Raw genomic sequence first — 20708 nt, 5'->3', positions numbered from 1 at the left:
CTCTTTCTCCTACCATAGGCTTGCCTGTTTTATCCATTCCCCTGGTTGTACCTTCAAAAGCATAGGACTTTCAGGGGTTAACAGCCATATGACAGCATCTGAAGACTAGAGCAAACCCAGCTGCCAGGCCAGACTAGAGGCATCACAGTTCCCCTCACACATCATCTGACTGAGGCAGAATGTAGCCAGGCCAGTGAAGTGGGGGAGATATTGGGCCGGGGCCAGGTTTCTGTGTAGCTTTTGGCCTCTGACACTTCATTCTAACTCCTCCTCCTCCCCCTCACAGGCCTTTTTCTTGGCAGAGTTCTTTGGGAGGCAGGGTGGGCTTCTTAAAGAGCAGTCTCTGAAAACAGCCAGAATCCCAGAATTCACCAGCACAGTTGGGGAAGGGGGGAAGAAGGAAGATGGAAATGTTAGAATGGGTGGGGTTTTGGGTAGTGTTTCTGTGCTGGAGTAATTCTTTTAAAAATCAGCAAGTAGGATCATTTAAACTCTGAATAGCAGCAATCTTTCAAAGGAGATTCATTAACCTGCCCTTTTGGGGGGAGGGGAGGGAAGTGGGAAGTGAAGAGGACATAAAATTATTTCTTTGTTGGATTTTTCTTAGAGTGGCTTCATTAAGAAGGAGGAGGAGAATGGTTGTGTGTTCTTAAGGGATTTCAGATATATGCATAACAAACATTAGAAGTAGGAAAGTTCCCTTGGATTTGTTTTTCTAGCCTAACTTTTTTGTCAGGGGAAGTTCACCAGATTTTGTTCTGTTCCCTCATGTATTTCCCTCCCCCAGCCTTTGCCCAGTCTGGTTTTTAAGGTCACTGCTGTCCCAGCCCATGCTTCGATGACGATGGCCCTCCATTGACCATTAACTAAGGTTAAAAGAAGGGTTATCTTCCAAAGTCCCAGAGTCAGGGTGACTCCCAAATTGGGTGATAATCAACTCCTCCTTTTTGTACAGAGGGAGTCAGTGCTGGCATCTCTTGGGGGCTGAGGGGCTGGCTTCAGACGAGCCTCCTCTCCCTGTTCTAGCCTCCTTACCTTATGACCTCCATGTCATCGGGGTGAATACTATTAATGTAACGGGCTGCTAGGAGGCCACCACTGGCAGGACCGTCTTTCCCTTTCTCCTTTCTTTCTGGCTTGAATGACCAGCATGGTAGTCTGGCTGCCTGCCTACTGTCACAAAGTAGCTTCCTTTCGGGTTTATTTTCAGCTTGGAGATATTATTAACAACTGAGGCACAGCTCTCAGTTTAGTTGTTAACACACCAAAGAAGTAAAAGATTTCTTGGCCACTTTATTTCGACATAAATCTTGGTTATTTTTCTCCCACCTCTAACCTATTCTGTTTTCCCATTGAGACTATGCAAGTTAGTAGCAGGACATTCCTGGGACAGTGATTAGTAGTTAGTTAGTAACAAAGGGGTTTTTCCCCCCCTCTGCTGCATAGTTGTCTGGTATAAACAAAATTGAGTGTTTTTAACCCATCCGATCTCGTTAGAAATCTAACAAATGGTCTCAGACATCATTGGGGGTAAATTGGGGGAGGATTATTGGGCGGGGGCGGGGTAGAGTGGGGGGATGTCGGTGTAGGGCACATAGGTGGGGAAAGAGACTTTCAATTGCATTGAGGACAGTGGTTTAATATAGGGTGATAACTTTCACCTTGTAACTTAACAGGAAACATTGGGACAAGACAGGAAATTGCATCACTCCTTTTATGAGAAAAGACCTTAAAAAAAAAAGGCAGCTATTCGAGAAAGGTAGTCTTAGAAAGAAAGCAAGGCTTTCTGTTTCCCTCTCCCCCTCCCCTTCACTCCCACGAGAACTTTCAGGTCATTTTCTTTAAGAAAGAGGCTGTTTGAGGACTTTATGTTATTTTTATTATTTTAAAAAATATTTTCCTAGAAGGGTCACCTTCAGTTGAAACGTTCCTGCAGCCTTATTTCTTAGTTTACTAAAGAATCTTTCATGACTTTTCCAGCTTCCTTCCCCGAATGGTGAGGCCAAGCCAGCTCTTGGCTGGGAGCTAATTTTGGTTTGGCTGCTCAACCCTCAAAATTGGTCCCCCACCCAGTGTCATTATCTTGGTTATAACTTGCAAAAATGATTGGGGGGGGGTTGGAAGGTAAGAGTTTACACTCGTGCCCTTACCCTTTTCACCTCCAAGTTGTCTTCTGTGCTGGATCTTCATTGTTGTGCCTTTTTTAAAGCATCACTTCTTTCCTTTTAACTTCATCTGATTCTTCCAGTAGTTCCCTGATGTTCCCCGAGACTCTTTCCAGGGGACCAAGTAGAGCTAAAAAGGCAACTTCATAGGGGGCAGCTGGATGGTTCAGTGGATTGAGAGCTAGACCTAGAGATGGGAGGCCCTGAGTTCAAATTTGGCCTCAGACACTTCCTAGCTGTTTGTTAAGGGCAAGTCCCTTAACCCCCATTGCCTAGCCCTTACCACTCTTCTGCCTTGGAATCAATGCACAGTATTGGTTCCAAGACAGAAGGTAAGTTGGAAGGTACGGGTTTAAAAAAAAAAAGGTAACTTCTGGCTTTCGGAGTTCCCCTGGCAACCTTGTGTTCTGCCTTGAGCTCCTAGGGGAGCAAATGAAGAAGGCTTCCTAAGGGTTTGGGGAGTGATTCTGAGTGGCAATGCCCACCTAAAGGCCTGCTGGTGGGAACTAACTCTAGCAGCAGTCCAATTGCAGTTTGTGATTTGAAGTCTTCATTGTTAGATGAGTGATGCAGGGAGGAAGGTGAACTTTTACTAAATTGGATAATAGCACTGGGTGTGAGAACCCAGTTGTTTCTCCTTTGGCAGGGGCTCCCTTTCTGTAAGTCTTGCTGGTGGCATCTCTGCTTCTGAGTCTCATGCCTACAGCAGTCACCAAACTTGGAGTCAGCTTTACAGTTCCTCCCTCTTCCTCACTCCCCCGTTTAGTTTTGCCTTTTCACAGCCCAAGGAGAACCTTAAGATACCTGGATGGAAAAGCATTGTTGAGCACCTGATAAAGATGAGAGAATAGATAGTGGGCCCTGGGCAGAAAAAAGGCTTTGGGGGCAAGTTACACAGGAGGGAAGATGGCAAGGTATGACTTGGAAACCCTTTGGCGTCTGCCATTCCTACTCCCCACACCTACTCACTCCTATCAAAATCACAAGGTGTGAGGTCTACCGGGAGCAGTTGTGGGACTGGTGTTTGGCTGCTTATTTGGGAAGCTGCCCCAATCAGATACAGTCTGTGCTTTCTATAATAATAGCTAACATATATATTAGGGCTTTAAGGTCTGCATTGCGTCTATTATCTTGTTTGATCCTCATAATAATCCATAAAAAAACAACAGGGAGGTGTAGATGCTGTTATTAATCCCATTTAACAGATGGGGAAACTGAGGTTGGGAGAGATTGAGTGATTTGCCCAGGATTAAACAGCTTATAGTCCACCATGCCACTTAGCTACCTCTAGCATGAGGACTAGAGCCAGGTGGCTCTGGATCCATTTGTCTGGAGTATGGTAGAAAGAAGTTGGAATTTTGGGTTGAATCTTGGCTACCTATGAGTTTGAGCAAGCCACTTCCTCTTGTTTTCCTTGTTTTTGTTAAATATGAGGGTAGGACTGGATCAGCTCTGAAGTCCCTTCCTGTTCTTGATGCTAGGTAGAAGGCAGAAGAAGTCAGGAGGCCTCCAGCTGTTCTTGTACCCTGCTGTGTCACAAGGAGACATGGCACATAGTGCTAAGGGGATCTGAGAGATCAACTTGAACAACCTCATCATTTAAGGTTGTGAGAACTCATGTAAGGAAATAGGCCACTAGGGCCAGCTTTTGTCTATGCCATGGCTAGGTCTGAAAGCCCTTATTGGGCATCACCAGGGAAGTAGAAGCCAGCAGCAAAAGGGACATCTAGACAAAGAACATTCCTGCCATTAAGGCTTGGGGTATGCTTCTGTGTAGCCTTTGGAGAAGGGTTATAAGGATGACAGTTCAGTTCCTCTAAACTCAAGCTGGAAGTAATAAATCTGGGAGGGCATATAGGAGTTTTAGGGCTAGAAAGGACACATGCAGGAGGGGAAATGTAGAGCCCCTCTGCATTTCTAGGCTGGCAAGACTCTTATCAGACTTGGTCTCCTGGTAGCAGAATTATCTAATCCTCAGATCTCTGTCTTGAATTGAGAGGTTCATTTATAGAACTTATTGATATTTTGTATCTAAGGCAAGATAAAGAGAGATAGAGGTTTGCTAATGGGTTCCACCTCTTGATTCTCTTCTCCTTTTTTTGCCCCTCAGTTGTTGATTATCAGGTGACTGCAGATAAGAACAATTCTTTTTATTTTTAAATCCTTGCCTTCCATCTTAGAATCAGTGCCAAGAATCAGTTCTAAGGCAGACAAGCACTAAAGATTAGGCAGTTGGGGTGTCCTCCTGACTCTAGGCCTGACTCTTTATCCACTGAACCACCTAGCCGCCCCTTATAATTATTTTTAAAAGAGTTTGTCCCAAATGCTTAGTGCTGAGTATTTGTGTACATCCCAGGAGCTCTGATGAACCAAGCCCCACCCTGATGAATGTACAGCCTGGTGATGGTCATGGGGCACAGTCAGATATTCATTAACATCTGGAACAATATTATTTAATGCCTTGACAGTGCAGGCAGGAACTGGGGAGCCTGCATTCAACTATGATTGGAGTCCCTTTGAGTGATAAAATTATTGCTTTAAGTTTTTTGGATCTCCATGGTAGGAACTGTATTCTCAAGCCTGTAATGTCTCCCACCTGTTCCAAGTTAGGTCTTACAAAAAGTCATCTGATAACCAAAGCCAGGTATTTCATTTTGGGGCCCATCCCCTACTTTCATTTTTCTTAAAAAAAAAAAACAACCCTTACCTTCCATCTTCAAATCAATACTAAGTATTGATTCCAAGGAAGAAGAGGTGATGAGGGCTAGGCAAGGGGTAAGTGACTTGACCAGGGTCACACAGCTAGAAAGCATCCACCTCGATGATCCTTCTAACTACTCATCCTATAACACTCAGTGAATACTGGGCCAATGGGAAGGCAAAGATATTAGGGAAGTTGAGTTGGAAGGAGGATTCCAGCTTGGGTCCATGTGATAATTTCCTAGTTGAGAATTACTTTCTCAAGACAAATCAGACATGGCTTCGAGGATCATAAATAGGTTTAAGATCATAGATTTAGAGCAAGAAGGGACCATAGAGATCAAGTCTCCTTAAATCCTCTTGTTTTATGAATGAGGAAACTAGTTCAGAAAGATAATACAGACGATTCAACTATTTGAATGCAGATCCCCAACTTCAAATCCCACCATTCTTTTACACTCTGGAAGCTTGACTTCACATTTTGATGATTAAAGGTTACTTTGGTGAACTTTGAAATGAACTGTGCTCATGGAAGAGCTAAAAGCAAAATAACCTAACCCTTTTGAATGATTCAACCGAACCTGTCCCTCCTCTCCCCCCAACAACCTTCCATGGTTAGATCATTGAAATTGCCCAGAAGAGCTCCTTGAAAATGGGGGTTGGCCACGGACATTTTCAAGGCAAACTTTTCTCTCCACCTCTACCCCTTAGGAATCCTTTGAAAACACAAATAACTAAGATACTGCTTAGTTTTAGGTGCTATATAGTATCACCAAAGAGGTGAAAGAAAGTCAGTCTCCATAATACTCTATAAGTAACTTGAATCTGCTATCTAAGAAGGAGAATCATGGGAAGCCAGAGAGCCTTTGAAGCTGTGAAAGATAATTTAGGCCACCTTGCTAGCCTTGGATTTTGTGGGAAAGGGTAGTTCTGGGCAACGCATTACAGCTAGAGGATCTAAGTTGGCCAAGATCTATGAATGAAGGAGCCCAGAGAGCTTGCTCAACCTATGGTAGAAATGGGAATCATACTTTCATTTTTGTTCAGATCCCAGAAACTATTCAGCTGCCTCTGATTATAGACTTTTTGGGGGCCACAAACCAGTGGAACCAGGTGTGTGACCCTTGAAGTCATCTCTTCCCCCTGGTGGGCCTCAGTTTATTCATTTGTAAAACATGGTCCTAGGACTAGCTCTCTGAATCTGAGGACTACTGAGATGTTGGGCGAGCTCCTGAGGACAGTTTGGAGTGATCCTAAATTTATCAGGATCCAAAGTTTATCAGGAGTTGGGGTCAGAAGCAATATAGTCTTCTGGGAAAAGGTCTGCCTGAGAGCAGAGAGCATTTCCTAGCAAGTGTGTGTGTCCATGTATACCTAGGGACGGAGATGGGTGAGTAGACTTGCAATTTTAGCCAAAGCTTAATCTTGGACTGAATTGAGTTGGAGGACACCCTGAAATGAAGTTCTCTCTATGGCAGGATAAGAGAAACAAGTGACCTGGAGCAAATAGTGGCTGTTTGTGTGTTAGAAGGAGGCTTGACACTTCTGCTGAAGCAGAAATTCTGTGCATACAATTAGCTCCAGCTAGGTCCAGCCCTGAGTGCCCCCCCACCCCATATTGGGACTTGGGGGCCAGTGGACTCTTGGGGTGTGTGTGTGACCTTAGCCCCCAACCCCGTACTAGTTCATTTGTCATTCATTGGGGTGGTGGATGGGTTTTTTTTGGTTGGGGGGTGGGTTGAGGGTCGGTAAGTGGGAGTCTGGGCCAAGGAGGTCATGGGTACTTTGGGGGGTGGAGGGGTGGGAGGACCTGACTGGCTGGACAGCTTGAGTTTAGGAATAGAAGTGATTAGATTATGAAGGCAGACAGAAGTAATGATTAACTTTCTCAGTCTGCATACTGTCTCCAGTCTGGCGTTCTGTTGTTTTTCCCTGTAAGTCCAGCCCTGGCCTCCAGTCGACAGGGTATTAGGTTGTAAAGAAAGACAGAAGGAATGAAAGCAGGGAGTGAGCAGAGGGCGGAGGGAGAGGGAGGGAGGGAGGGAGGCAGAGAAGCAGAGAAGGAAAGGAGGAGGGGGGACCGGAGTGCCTTTTCCATCAGATTCAGGAATGGAATTTGTTGGCTGGAATGCAGTAAATGTTCAAAATGCCATCCCATCCAAACAGTTTTCATAATTGTTAGGGAATAAGGGGAGCTGGGGGAGGGGCGAGATGAAAAGAACTTTTGTTTCTCACTGTATTTTTCCACATCTTCCAATGGTTTCCCTATTCTCTAGAAAAAATTGTGTTGAATTGGAGCTGGGCTCCCTCTCAGAGGTTAGGGGATGGGAGTGGGGGAAGGGCACTGTCTATTTTTCGGACCTGTAATAGCTTTCGGGGAACCGTGGGTCAGTGCCGTGCAGGGCTTTATTAAAAAAGACCCACAGCAAGAGAACTGCTCTATGGAAAGCATTGAGGTATGTAGGAAAAATATCCTGTGCATTTGGACTTCTGTCTACTTGGAATACTGGCCCATTATGCATCCGTTTTTATTGAGAATTTTTGCAGGGCTTACTATGTAGCCAGCATACCTGTAAGTTGTCAGTGTTTTAAAAGACTTACAGATTTGTTTTTTTGTTTGGAATACGTTTTAAATGGTCTTTTTTCAACACAGATTTATTGAATTTAGTTAATCCCTTCATCAGGGATGGTAAAGTGGGAACTAAAAAATAGTTCCCACAGTGAAATGGGAACTAAAGAGAAAACCAACCCCCCTTCCCATACACACACAGGGTGGCTGGAAGGAGGATGTCTGACTTGGAGACATTGGCTTTCCATGAGTTTGTCTCTACAGTGTAGGATTGTCATTTTCTTGGGAGGAGAGGAAGGTTGGGGACTGAGACTCTATCTACTTTAGAAAGCCCGATAAATAAATACTGAGCACCTCCAGAGAGAGAAGGGAGTGAGGAGGGTGTGTGTGTGTGTGTAAAGGTGGAGCCCTCTTTCTCAAGAGGTCTGAGATGTTTCTCTAGTTGGGGTGGCGGCAGCAGCAGGGTAGGGAGTAGGAAAGTTGAGGGAGAGAAGGGGGTGAGTATGGCCCCAGTAGGATCCATAAGATTCTTGAAATTCAAACTTCAAAAATAATTAAGCTGGATGCATACAAAACAACAGCCAGAGAGGCCCATTTACTGTAAATATTATGAATGGATTTGGCTGACTTGGTAGTCCGCACCCTTCCTTTAAGGCTTTCTCTGAGCTAAGTCAGAATTCGGCCTTCAGACAGCAGCCAGTACACTCTATAATTTGCATGGCTGATGAGGGCTGAATGCTGGGACAGAGGAAGCCGGAGTCAGCCCAACCACTGGAGACAGACCGGCGGTTTTGATTTGCTCCCCTCCCCCCACCATTTTTTTCCCCTTCAAATTGTGTTCTTTGACTACAAAGCACTGTTTTGAGTTTTTGTATGTGTGTGTGTGTGTTGTTTTTTTTTTTTGAGTGGGGAGGGGATGTTACTGGCTTGGTTGGTGGTTCTAGGACATTGGCTTTAAGTAGAACACTTAAGGGGTTTTGAGGGGTGAGGGAGAACATGGCAATAACTATCAGCCCTTGCAATTGATTAATGCATCACTTTCTGTCACATTTACAAATTAATCTTGCTGGCAGGACCATAGGTTTAAGTGGGATGTGCTTATGAAAGTTTGGGGGTGAGAGATGCCCATCATAGTCTGATGGAGAGAGATATTGAGGGAGGATAGGATAATGATTTGAGAAAAAAAGAATTCCTCTTAACACCCTCTCTTGGAGAATGATGAATGATAAGGAAGAGAACCCTGTCTGTAACAAAAGTTTTTTTTTAAAGTTAAGACAACAGTTAAGACAAATGTCCGACTTCCTAGTGGATGGCTATCCATTTTCATTTCTTGCTCACCCTCACCCCCCTTTTTTGGATAAATAATTGCAAGAACTCTACTGGCTCTAATAACTTTTTTTTTTAAATAGCCAGTTAACTAACATTTCTTTCCCTCCCCCTCTCCCTTGCCAAGGTTAGTAAAATCAGTGGAATCAGCATTCTTTATTTCAGATCTAGCACAAATTAGAATCCTGTAACATTGATGCCAGAAAAGGGTGGTGGTGGTCTTAGGAGATCATCTAGACAAATTCCTTTATTTTATAGACCAGAAAACCGAGTCCCATAGATGGAAAGCAACTTCCCCCAAGTCACAAGTTTAGTATCAGATCTTGGCCAAGTTAATTAACCTCTATTACCTCTCCTGAGCTAGTGCCTTCCTGCAAGGTTAACAGGGGCTTAGTAAGAAGGCCAAAAGCATTTCTCCCCGACCCTGTTCTTAGTAAAAAAAACAAGTAAATGAAGGTTAGTCCAAGGCTGGATTATTGCACTGGGCTGTCAACTTTAAAGGCCTCAAATATTAAGTACTGTCTATTCATCTAGGATCATGCTCGGCATTGTGGGGGCATACAAAGAGACACAGGAGGAAACATTTTCAACTCATTTTCAACTCATTTTCTTGGAAACTTCTAAAACACAAATACACTTTCCAGCTTTGATAAGTAGAATGGATTAATAAATGAGATAGAATCTAGTGATTAAAGACCTTGGAGACACAGAGGGGGGTCATCTCTTTCAAGTACAATGATTAGATGATCATTATTGAAGGCTATGGATTGAAACTACCTAGGATTTGAAGACTGGTATGATTTCACTCTGGCCCCAAGACAGATTCCAAGCAGCTGTTGCTTTTTGAAGAGTGGAAAAGGGAAGAAGACCTGTTTTATCAGTAGAAAGTAGAGGATCATTTCCTACTTTGATTGCAAAAATTATTTTTATTTGGGTTGAACTTTTACCAAATAAATGGATGTTTTTATAAACTTACCCTACTTATGGACCTCAGTTTCTGCCTCTGTAAAAGGAGAGGCTCCAATTATATATTATATAATTATATATTTTAACTGTTATACTCTCTTCTAGGATTCCCCATAAGAAAACAACTCTTTTCCAACCATAGGAGCTTTCCTTAGACTCATGCATGATTCAGTCCTTTTCCTAGACCTTCCCCCACACAATACTACTGAATTAAGTGACAGTTAAGTGATGACTCTTAACATGAAAACTTAAAAAAAAAACAACACCCATACTTGGCTAGAATCTGTACGTTGGTTCCAAGGCAGAAGAGTGGTACGGGCTAGGCAATGGGGGTGACTTGCCCAGGGTCACACAATTGGGGAAGTATCTGAGGCCAAATTTAAACCCACAATGTTACAATGCTGGGCCTGGCTGCCCCAACATAAATAATTTTTTAAGCATATTTTTTTAAATTAAAAGATACTTTATTTTCCCAATTACATGTAATAACAATTTTCAACATGCTTTCCAAACTTATAAGATCAAAATTGTCTCCTTCCCCCCTCTCAGAGACAGTGAACAATTTGATCTGGATTATATATGTATTATTACAACATCAATGCTTTTTAACACAAATACTGCAAGGTCAGAAGTGACTTTTGAGTCCTTAAAGATTTTTGTTACCTACAGGCTAATTTTAGCATTACGTTTCTCTTATGGAAAGAATCTATCTTCAGGACAGGATCTGGATTTGAGTCCTTCTGATGGTTCCTAATTTTGTGACTTGATGACAAGTTATTTCACTTCTTGGTCTCACTCAATTTCTCATCATGTAACATGGATATCTAATACATTTTATAAGCCTTTAAAATGCTATGGAAACTGGGATTGTTATGATTACTTTTTGAAAGTTGGTGATTCTAATTCTATGAGCAGCTAGGTAGCCCAGTAGATAGAGAGTTGCATCTTTGAGTCAGGAAGACTGTTCAGATGGGACCTCAAACACTTACTAGCTGTGTGACTGATAGCAAGGCTCTTAACCCTGTTTGCCTCAGTTTCCTCATTTGTCAAATGAGCTAAAGAAGGAAATGGCAAACCATTCTAGTATCTTTGCCAAGAAAACCCCAAATGGGGGACACCAAGAGTTGGAAATGGCTGAACAACAAATGAGAATTCTAATTTAGGATAATAGAAACTTACAATTCAACTTGTCCAAATGATTATTTTATGAATAGGCAGACTGAAAACAGAAGTGACATGTCAGATTCCCTGAAAACAAATCCTTTGTTCTTTACACTCCAACATGCTTCCAACTCACCCTCTCCTCTCCTGGTAAACATCATGTTCTTGGTCTAGTGTAATCCCAATGCTTGCAGTCTCCTACCTCACTGGAAGCTTCCTGAGGGAAAGATTCTTACTGCATTCCTTTTTAGATTTCCCACTGCACCTAGTCCCATCATGCTTTAGAGTCTTTTTTAGAGTAAAACATCCTAAATTATTTTAGTTGGGTGGATGAGTGATTGAAAATTTTTTTTGCATGAAATCTCACAATTCATTCCTTGATGATGTTAGATAGCTTTTTGGAGGGCAAGGGAAATATTAATCTTTGAGGCTTACTATATTGCATCTGGTGTAAGTGTTAAAGTAAGGGCAGGATAGTCATTGGACCCAAGTGATTCCCGTGTGTTTGTGATTAGGGAAACCTTGGAGCTGTGGCTATGTTTAAGCATCAATTTGCAATCTTTAAACTTTTTTTCATCCCTTATACAGTAATTGCCAAATTGGGGTGAGGGGTTGGGGTTTAGTCTAACTCTTAAAGAGTATTCTTTCTGCCTAAATGTTTCCTCCTAATCCTTCTGTGCCTTTTAGGGGGAAATAAGACTTTTAAAGAAATATGATGGCAGTGATCCTTCTCATGAGGAAGGATTGCTTGACAAGTTTCCAGGAGTTTTACATACATCTGTCTTATAAGTGATTTGATGGTTGACCTCTACTCTTAAATACTTCCAAGTATTTTCTTCGTTCTCATTTTTCCTCAAACCTGTCTCAGGCATTATCTTGTCCTCCCTCCATCCCCAAATTTCAGATAATTTGTTGTTGTTCAGTGGTTCAGTCAAGTCTCTTTGTGAGTCCACAATTCCCTTCTATCCCTCACTATCTCCTGAAGTCTGTTCAGGCTCATGTTCATTGCTTCTATGACCCTATCTGTCTTCCTCATCCTTTGCCAGCCCCTTCTCCTTTTGCCTTCAATCTTTCCCAGTATCAGGGTCTTTTCCAGTGAGACCTGTCTGTTATCTCATTCTGTGGCCAAAGTATTTAGGCTTCAGCTTCAGTGTTTGACCTTCCAATGATTAGTCTGAATTTATTTCTTAAAATATTGACTGGTTTGATCTCCTTGCTTTCCAAGGGACTCTCAAAAGTCTTTTCCAGCACCACAGATTACATGTCTCTGAAAGGTAGAGGATCTATAGACACCCAAAGATTCCATGGATAGATTGCAGGAGGGAGCAAGCAAGAAAGAAAGCAATAACACTAATCTAGAAAAAATTGACTTCGTTTTTAGTCACTGTGCCACCTCCCACTACATATGAAAAGAAAAAAAATTGAGATCTCATATATATATATAAAGTTTAGCCAAGCAAAACATATATCTTAATATAATTGGTTTCCTTTCTAATCTCATGTGTTCCATATTTTAAAACCATTATTTTGAGAAAACTACCTGCTCCATCAGAATAACAAAGGGGACAGTGACCCAAAAAAGAATTAAGAACCCCTGGCCTACTGGCAGCCAGTCTGATACCCTCAAGAGCTGGAAGAGGAGGAGAAGAGGGAGAGTGTACAGAGGTATCACACCCACACTGTCTCCCCACAACCCTTTCCCATGGCTCCCATACCTTGGCACGATGAGGGAGAGCCCTGCCTGGGCAATTTTAGGATTTTCCTGCTGTTGGGCAGCTCCCATCTCTGGGGCCCCTCTCTCTAGTGGAACTGTGGTAGTGGGAGGGGCTCCTTTGCTGGCCTCACCCTTCTCCCCAGCTTCCCCTCCTCACACCATCAAATAAAGAGGAAAAATTCCTCCTTTGCCTAAAATGTGGCCTTGAGGTCTGGTCACCCCATGTCATTGAACAGCCCCCAAGTGAGATTCATTCATGAACTTTTGGTCTTCTATAAAGGTCTGTTCATTCATGACCAGGGCAATTAAATAACTCTTTGTAAGTGGTAGTGAGCGACTTGCTACTTGTTAAGTGGTTGTTACTAATGCTAGTGCAAACACAGGTAAAATAGCCTTCCCCCTCCTCCTCCCTTCTTCCTTTCCTTGTAAAGGGGGATTTTTATGTTTTAAGGGAGAAGGGAAGGGGGGAGGGGAGGAAAAACACCTTAAAGGAATTTCAGCATTTTCCTGGTGTTGTTCCAAAAATTCCCTAAACCATAGTAAAATGAAAAATTGTTAGCAGGCATCTGATTACTTTTTACAACACAGCTTTTCTTTCCCTGCTTTAAAACAAACAGCTACAGTTACACACACACACGATGCACACAACACCTTTTTTCTGAGAGTACCTAATATTAGGAAGTGTCCTAAGTTGAAAGAAAAACCAGATCTCCCCACCCTCACTCAGTATCTAAAAGGGTAATGAGGTGGGTTATAAGAATATTGAGTGCAATGGTTTGCATTCCAGTCACCAATCAAACCATGGTGCCTTCTCTGGGATGGATTATGGGTGCCCCACGGGCATCTCATGCCTGGGAATTTTTGTTTTGGGGGATGTGGCAGGAGAACTGGAGATCTTCAAAGTCAGTGAGTGCTAAGCATTCTGCTCACACCTTGTCTGAGATCCTCCTTTTCAGGACTGTTTCCCCCTTAACTCTCAAGCATGACTGAGAAACAAGCAAATTATGGGAAATGCTATTCGAGCCGGGGGGAACGCTGGGGGGAATTGGCTACATAGGATCTGTATTGGGTTTCCCCAAAGTTGTAAATTGTGGGAGAAATGTCAATGCTGACATATATAAGGAATTTCACTATTGTTAAAGTGCTTCACAGAGGAGCACTGTTAGGCAGGAATGGGGAAGGGAGGAGTATTGGGGTGGTAAAGGAGAGGCAAGGCACATTAGCTTAGTTTGGATTTTTCCTGACAGCGGGGAGAAGGCAGAGAAGATCTTTACCAAGATCTCTGCTTGAATAGGGAACAGGTGAGAAGGAAGCACACCAGGCACACACACACGCCCCTCTACTCCACATTTTGTGTAAGAGGGAGTTGCCTTTAAGGACCTTTATACTCAAGACACAGACAGATAACCCACACTGCAGTTTATTTGGGCTAGGCCATTAACATAATCGGGAAACTTCCCTTTCCTGGTGTATGTCTGGCTGAAAATTGCTGGGTGGACTTGACTGGCCTACAAAGAAATTCAGTCTAAGATTGCAAGAGCCCTCTCTGTCTTTGTCTCTCTGTGTCTCTTTTGTTCCTTTTCTCACACACTCTAAGTGGGAGGCAGAAAGTATAATAGACCCTCTTGAACTTTAGATAAGGGTACCTGACAGATTGGTGGGGGAATGTAGTTGTGGGCTCCCCTTCCCCTTTTAAAATGGAAGCTGGTTTTTCCTTTTGGTACACTGGGCCCTCGTTTCATAGACACATCTTTCCCTCCTACCCCCAACTCCCTAAACTTCCCTTGAGGTGGTTTCGGAGGACTAGGTTGGAGGTAATTTGATCCTGGTTCTCCCCTCAGCCTGCCCCTCCACCTTCCTTGCTTTCCCCCTTCTCCCTCCCTAGGCTTTTTGCTTCCCTGCTGTTTATTTGGTGCCAGGTTTCAGTGGGACAGAAGTGTATGAAACAAAGTATTGTGGGGCTCAGAAAAGGGGAGGTTTCCAGGCGAATACCTAAAAGTAGGCAGAATTCACTCTCCAAGAGGAGAAAACATTTTCTCCTTTACACTTGTTGTGTATTCTCTTCCATCCTCCTTTTCTGCTCTTAGTTTCCATCGTTTTCATTGTCCCATTTATAATCCCTCACATCTTTTCTGCTTGTCTCCAGAACTCCCATAGATAGGCCCTAGTTCCCAGTCAGAGTTGGTTTGCTGAGGTTAGATTCTTACCTATCAGAAGGCACCTTTCCCCATCCCACTCCAACCAAGGCTTCCGAGGGAAAACTAGCAGATTGACGCTAGAAATAACACAAGTGAACTTCGGAGAATTCGGTGATGGTTGGTGCCCACTGGCCTATTTGGCAGCCAGTGGATTCTCTGCAGGAACAAGTCACTGTCTTGAGAACTCTACTACTAGGAGTGCTTGTCTCAAGGTTGGTGAGTGGGGCAGGGGAGGCAAGATATGTGAGACAGACAGAGAGACCCTCCAGCTTTCGCTTTTGAGGCTTCGGAGAGCATAAGCTAGTTTACCAACTTATTCACGAGGGACTGAAATCCAAGGCTAAATGGTGCTGCCTTTTTTTTTTCTTTAAGTTTATAGACCTGAATAGTTCCCAGGTCTTAACATGTCTGTAAAAGTTGGAAGGAGGTGCTTGGGCTGAACTACTCTGCTTCTCATCCTGCCGGCAGCAGTCCTTTTCAAGGGGGAGGGGGCATACCGGAACCCACTCCCTTCTTTCCTTTCCCCCTGTGTCTGATTTACGCTGATGATCAGTTAATCTCTCCCCTGGTTGCTAGGAGGAAGGAGAGTTAAGGGAACCCCCTCTCCCGTTCTCTACACAACCCCCCCCCCTTCCCTTTCCCAATTTTTGTTAACAAATACAAAACTTCCGGTCCCCACCCTGCCTCCACAAACCACAGCTATTCCTGCAGCTCAGGCAGATTTATAGTTCTCTGTCTGAACCTTCCATTTATTACTCCAGCTCCAGGCATGAGGAGGAGAGGTAAATTACAGCTGTAGTCGCCCTGGATGATCCCCCCCTTTTAATGTGCACAAACATCTATTTAAAGAAACATGCACCCCAAACACCAAAAACACTCCTGTACTGGAGGCTTTCTCAGAGAGGTCCAGGAAACTTTCTTCATGTCAAGCCACGGGGTGGGGCTTAGAGGAGCTGGAGAAAAGGAGCAAGGCTTTGAGGGAAACCAACCTATCATACCAGTAGTGCTGTAATGCTGAAATGCTGGTCTTCGAAACTTTCGAATCATCCCCCCTGTATTGGTTGGAGAGGGATTTTGAGGACTTTAAGGTCAGTTTCTGTGTCAGATCCTTTCTTTCTGAGCTGTAGGCCAGGCCTCCCAGACTATGGAATGTTCTCTTCCTGGCTGAATTAGTTCAGATTTATATTTTGGAAAACATTTTCTTGGGCTGTCTTTTGTTAATGACTGGCTTCCTTTTAGCATAGGATGTGTGCCTTGAATTGGTTCTCTATCACTGGGGCTGGATTTATATTGAGCTGTGCACACACTCTCATCGGATAACTCTTCTGACTAAAGCATATTTCTTTGTGAAACAGATGGCCAGGTCAGGGATGTTGAAAGTCGAGGCAGTATGCCATGGTAAATTGAATGTTGGATTCATGTAAGAGACTTGGGTTCTAGTCTCGAATCTGTTATGAAAGGGTAGCTAAATGGCTCCATGGATAGAGACCCAAGCCTAGACAAGAGGACTTGAGTTCAAATTTGACTTTAGACACTTCCTAGCTTTAGGACCTTGGGCAAGTCATTTAACCCCTATTGCCTAGCTATTACCACTTTTCTGCCTTGGAATCAGTACTTAGTATTGATTCTAAGGCATAAGTTAAAGTTGTTGGTTTTTTTTTTTTTTAATCTGATTTGAACTTCTTATCTCTGTGATTTGGGTTAGGTCATTTCCCTATCTCTGAGTCCTAGTTCCCTTATTGGTAGAGTGAGGAGATTGCGATAGATGAATTCTCATAACCCAGCTCTTCTATTTTCTACCCATGTGACATTGGGCAAATGACTTGGCTTCTCTATGCCTCATCTAAGTTTCCTCATTTGTAAAACAGTTGAGATGACTTCTGTGGACCCATCCAAGCTTGAGATTCAGCTAGATTAAGACAAAAAGTCCTTCATAGTTGAATTCTGAGAACAGTACTCTTGGTCTCCCCAGGACCGTGTCCTGCTCAGTCATATAGTTATATGATTAGTTTGCTGAGAAGTCTCCTGGCCTACATTTGGGCTCAGGGTGGGGAGACGTGATGCCTCAGCATGCCTCCATGTTTAAGGGCAGGGACATTCAAAGGTTAGATTGCGTTCTGCTAGTCAATCGCCTAGAGATCAACTGAGATGAGACTTATTTCCCACCCAGCCAGAGGTTTCTATTAGGGATGCTTGTTCTTAGCTCTCTTCCAAGGATCACAAGTTCTCTTTTGGAGGTCTTCATCAGGAAAAGAGATGGAGATTTACTTGGATGCACTGCTATTACTTTTTCCATCTCATAGGGGACTAGGGAGAAATGAGAGATAGCCAGGGTGTTTATTTCAAAGTCCTTAAGGTGTTCTTTATCAAGGAAGATCTTCCCATGAAGAATAGGAGCTTCCTGAAGGCAGGGGTCATTTCCCCCCTCTTTTTTTGCTTTTGTGTCTACACTGTCAGTTATGCTGAGTAGCACTGTGCTTAGTGATTGAGATATTTTAAAGAAAGGCATAAACCTTGGCTCAAGGAGCTCACATTCTAATGGGGGTTGGGGGAGGCCGTGCAAAAAACCCCCAAAATTGTCCATACAAGAAAGAGACAGTATTTGTAAGCAGGCATTTAGTGATTCATTAATTACTTAGTGAATTCAAGTAAATCAAGTTGAATCGTAAAAAGAATACTAAAGAAAATGCTAAGTGAAGGATGATTTGGAGAAACTGATGGCTGCAGGTTATACTGGATGGGATCAAAGTCACTGTTGAATCTTGATTCTTTTTGTTTGAGAAGACTCAATGCTAGCTATTTCTGACACTTCTGATTTTTTTTCCCTTTCTCTAGATTCCCAACTTCTTCAGGAGCCTGGGGATCAGTCACACTGGTGCGTGGTAGCATATTGGGAGGAGAAAACAAGAGTGGGTCGGCTCTACTCTGTCCAAGAGCCCTCCCTGGATATCTTCTATGATCTACCTCAGGGGAATGGCTTTTGCCTCGGACAGCTCAATTCGGACAACAAGAGTCAGCTGGTACAAAAAGTCCGTAGCAAAATTGGCTGCGGCATCCAGTTGACTAGAGAAGTAGACGGCGTGTGGGTGTATAACCGTAGTAGTTACCCGATCTTTATCAAGTCGGCCACACTGGATAACCCCGACTCCAGGACGTTGTTGGTGCACAAGGTGTTCCCGGGTTTTTCCATCAAGGCTTTTGACTATGAGAAAGCATACAGTTTGCAGCGGCCCAATGACCATGAGTTCATGCAACAACCATGGACAGGCTTCACCGTGCAGATCAGCTTCGTGAAAGGCTGGGGCCAGTGTTACACAAGGCAGTTCATCAGCAGCTGCCCATGCTGGTTGGAGGTCATATTCAACAACCGATAACGCAACAGGAACCGGAGGGGACTAGATGACGTTTAAAACTACTTTGCTGCTAATATTTTCCTTCTGAGTGCTTGCTTTTCATGTAAACTCTTTGGTTGTTTTATTTTTTAATTGTTGTTTATGGTTTTCTGTTTGTTTTGTTCTCGAGAAATAGCTTATGGAAAGAATTTGGTTTGGGTGGGGGAGGAAAGTAGGGGGAGGGGGGCTACCTGGCCAGTTGAGAATTTAAAAGGGGAATAAAAACCAACGACATCAGACAAAAGGTATAAATGACCAATGAGTCAGAAGAGAAAAGAGGGGAGTCACTTTCCCTCTCCCAAATCACCATTTCACATGTCTAATCTGTATGGGCCAGAGGGGGACAATTCTGCAAGGGGAGAAGAACACGGACACTTTGTGATACAGAGGGAGGGTATTTCCCTCAAGAAAAAGCCTCAGTAAGAACCCAGGGCCATAATATGTATTGCTCTTTAGCTCTTTGGAAATGCTTGAGGGGTTGGGATGTTAGTGCCCTATTGGGTTCTATCAGTTGGTTAGGTGTTCCCATACACTAAGGCCACCAACAGGATAGAGCTCCCTTCACCTGGCCCTTCCCCAGGTACTTCTCCCCCTTTATTAAGTGGCTTGGAATAGAAGGCCAAGGGCCCACGCACACACAGGTCTCTTGGAAACAAATGGCAAGACTTTGAACCAGAACCAATACTTTCATCCTCAGCATCCTAACCTTTTGCCACCTTCACTGCTGCCATAATTGTGTTTTTTTCCCCTTCTTCCCCCCCACCCCTGTTGTCCCCAACATCTTGGTTTTTCTGTGAGATTGACTTCCCTGAAGTGCCCACTTTCCCAGGCCCACTATTCCTCCCATGTGAGAAAATCAACTCCGTCTCCTCCCCCCAACCACACCACACTGTTTAGACCAGTGAGTTGGGGAGGAGAGGGAAAGAGAAGATCACTAAATGGGAAGGAATGGGAACTAACTAACCTCCTGCTTTCCTCTTTCCACTGTCCCTTCAATGGTCCATCTTAACCCAAAGCCGGTTATCAAGGTACCACTTGTGTCCCAGAATACTGTGTTTTCATTTCTTCTACAACTCATACACTTGTATGATACTTTTACACTGTTCTTAGCTCAATGAGCATGTTTAGACCTTAACATAAGCTATTTTTCTAACTACAAAGGTTTAAATGAACAAGAGAAGCATTCTCATTGGAACTTTAGCATTGTAGTGCTTGGTGAGAGAGAAAGGACTCCTGAAAAAAACTGAGATTTATTAAAGAAAAATGTATTTTATGTTATATATAAATATATTATTACTTGTAAATACAAAGACGTTTTATAAGCATCATTATTTATGTATTGTGCAATGTGTATAAACAAGAAAAATAAAGAAAGATGCACTTTGCTTTAATATAAATGCAAATAACAAATGCCAAATTAAAAAAAAGATAAACACGAGATTGGTGTTTTTTCTATGGGTGTTATCACCTAGCTGAATGTTTTTCTAAAGGAGTTTATGTTCCATTAAACAATTTTTAAACTGTACACTTGACTTCATGTTGTGCACTAGCTTGTCTTTCATTGACTGGGGTTAGGGTGGATTGTGGGTCCCAAACTGGGCAGCATGGAGGACTTGGGGGGGGGGTGTAAACACTGGATCATTCTCATTGGACAAGGAATGGGGAATGGGGGGTTGGCTCATCCTCAGAAGATGAAGGATGCAGTTGTGGACCCTCTCTGGCAAAGAAGAAAGGGATCCACATCAGACTTGTGTTGTTTCCCAGACCACAGTATCCTACATTTATTCCACTCAACTTCCATCACCTACTGAAATAGTTTTTCTTTTTTTAAACCCTTACCTTCCATCTTAGAGTCAATACTGTATATTAGTTCCAAGGCAGAAGAGTGGTAAGGACTAGGCAATAGGGTTAAGTGACTTGCCCAGGGTCACTAGGAAGTGTCTGATACTGGATTTGAACCCAGGACCTCCCTTCTCTAGGCCTGGCTCTCAATCCACTGATCTACACAGCTGCCCCCTGAAATAGTTTCTTACTTGGTCTTCCTGTTCCATTCCAATTCTTTACGTAGATAGATGATCTCCCCATGGCATAGGTCAGACCATGCTTTTCTCACTTAAAACCTTTGAAGGTTTCTTACAGCCTTTAAGATAAAATACTGTTTAAGATTCTCCACTGTCTGACTATATCTGATCATTTCCCATTACTCCCCTTTATTTCCTTTAAGTCCCCAGCCAAGCTGGAATATTGACCATTACCTTAGTGTTAACTACACAGGCCATCCCACAGACCGTAGCAACAAGAATTCTCTACAATAGGCCTGACAATTCATCTAAAGAGCTGGAGGTTCTTGGAGCATAATGAGGGGAGTTTACTATATTTGGAATCATGGATCCTGAATTCCCATTTTCCACTCTGCTTATTACTTTTCTAACTTGAGTTCTCTAGATCTGTAGAATGAAAAAGATGGACTAGATGACCTCTTAGGATCTTTTGGATAGGTCCAATTGTTGGGAAATG

At 43.2% G+C, this 20708-nt stretch overlaps 1 protein-coding gene across 2 annotated transcripts in view; it reads left to right on the top strand.

Moving 5' to 3' along the window:
* SMAD7 (SMAD family member 7) overlaps positions 1-19723 on the top strand; it is a 37558-nt gene extending 17835 nt beyond the window's left edge. For both annotated transcript variants that reach the window (XM_056824407.1, XM_056824406.1), the window contains exon 4: positions 17635-19723. In XM_056824407.1, coding sequence (XP_056680385.1) covers positions 17635-18173 — 539 coding nt within the window. In that variant the 3' untranslated portion in view covers positions 18174-19723. The remainder of the gene's footprint in view (positions 1-17634) is intronic.
* Positions 19724-20708: the final 985 nt, after the last annotated feature.

The sequence above is a fragment of the Monodelphis domestica genome, chromosome 3, assembly GCF_027887165.1.
Source record: "Monodelphis domestica isolate mMonDom1 chromosome 3, mMonDom1.pri, whole genome shotgun sequence".
Classification (NCBI taxonomy): domain Eukaryota; kingdom Metazoa; phylum Chordata; class Mammalia; order Didelphimorphia; family Didelphidae; genus Monodelphis; species Monodelphis domestica.
Note: the sequence above shows the minus strand (reverse complement) of the source record. Positions and strands in the feature narration are given on the sequence as shown.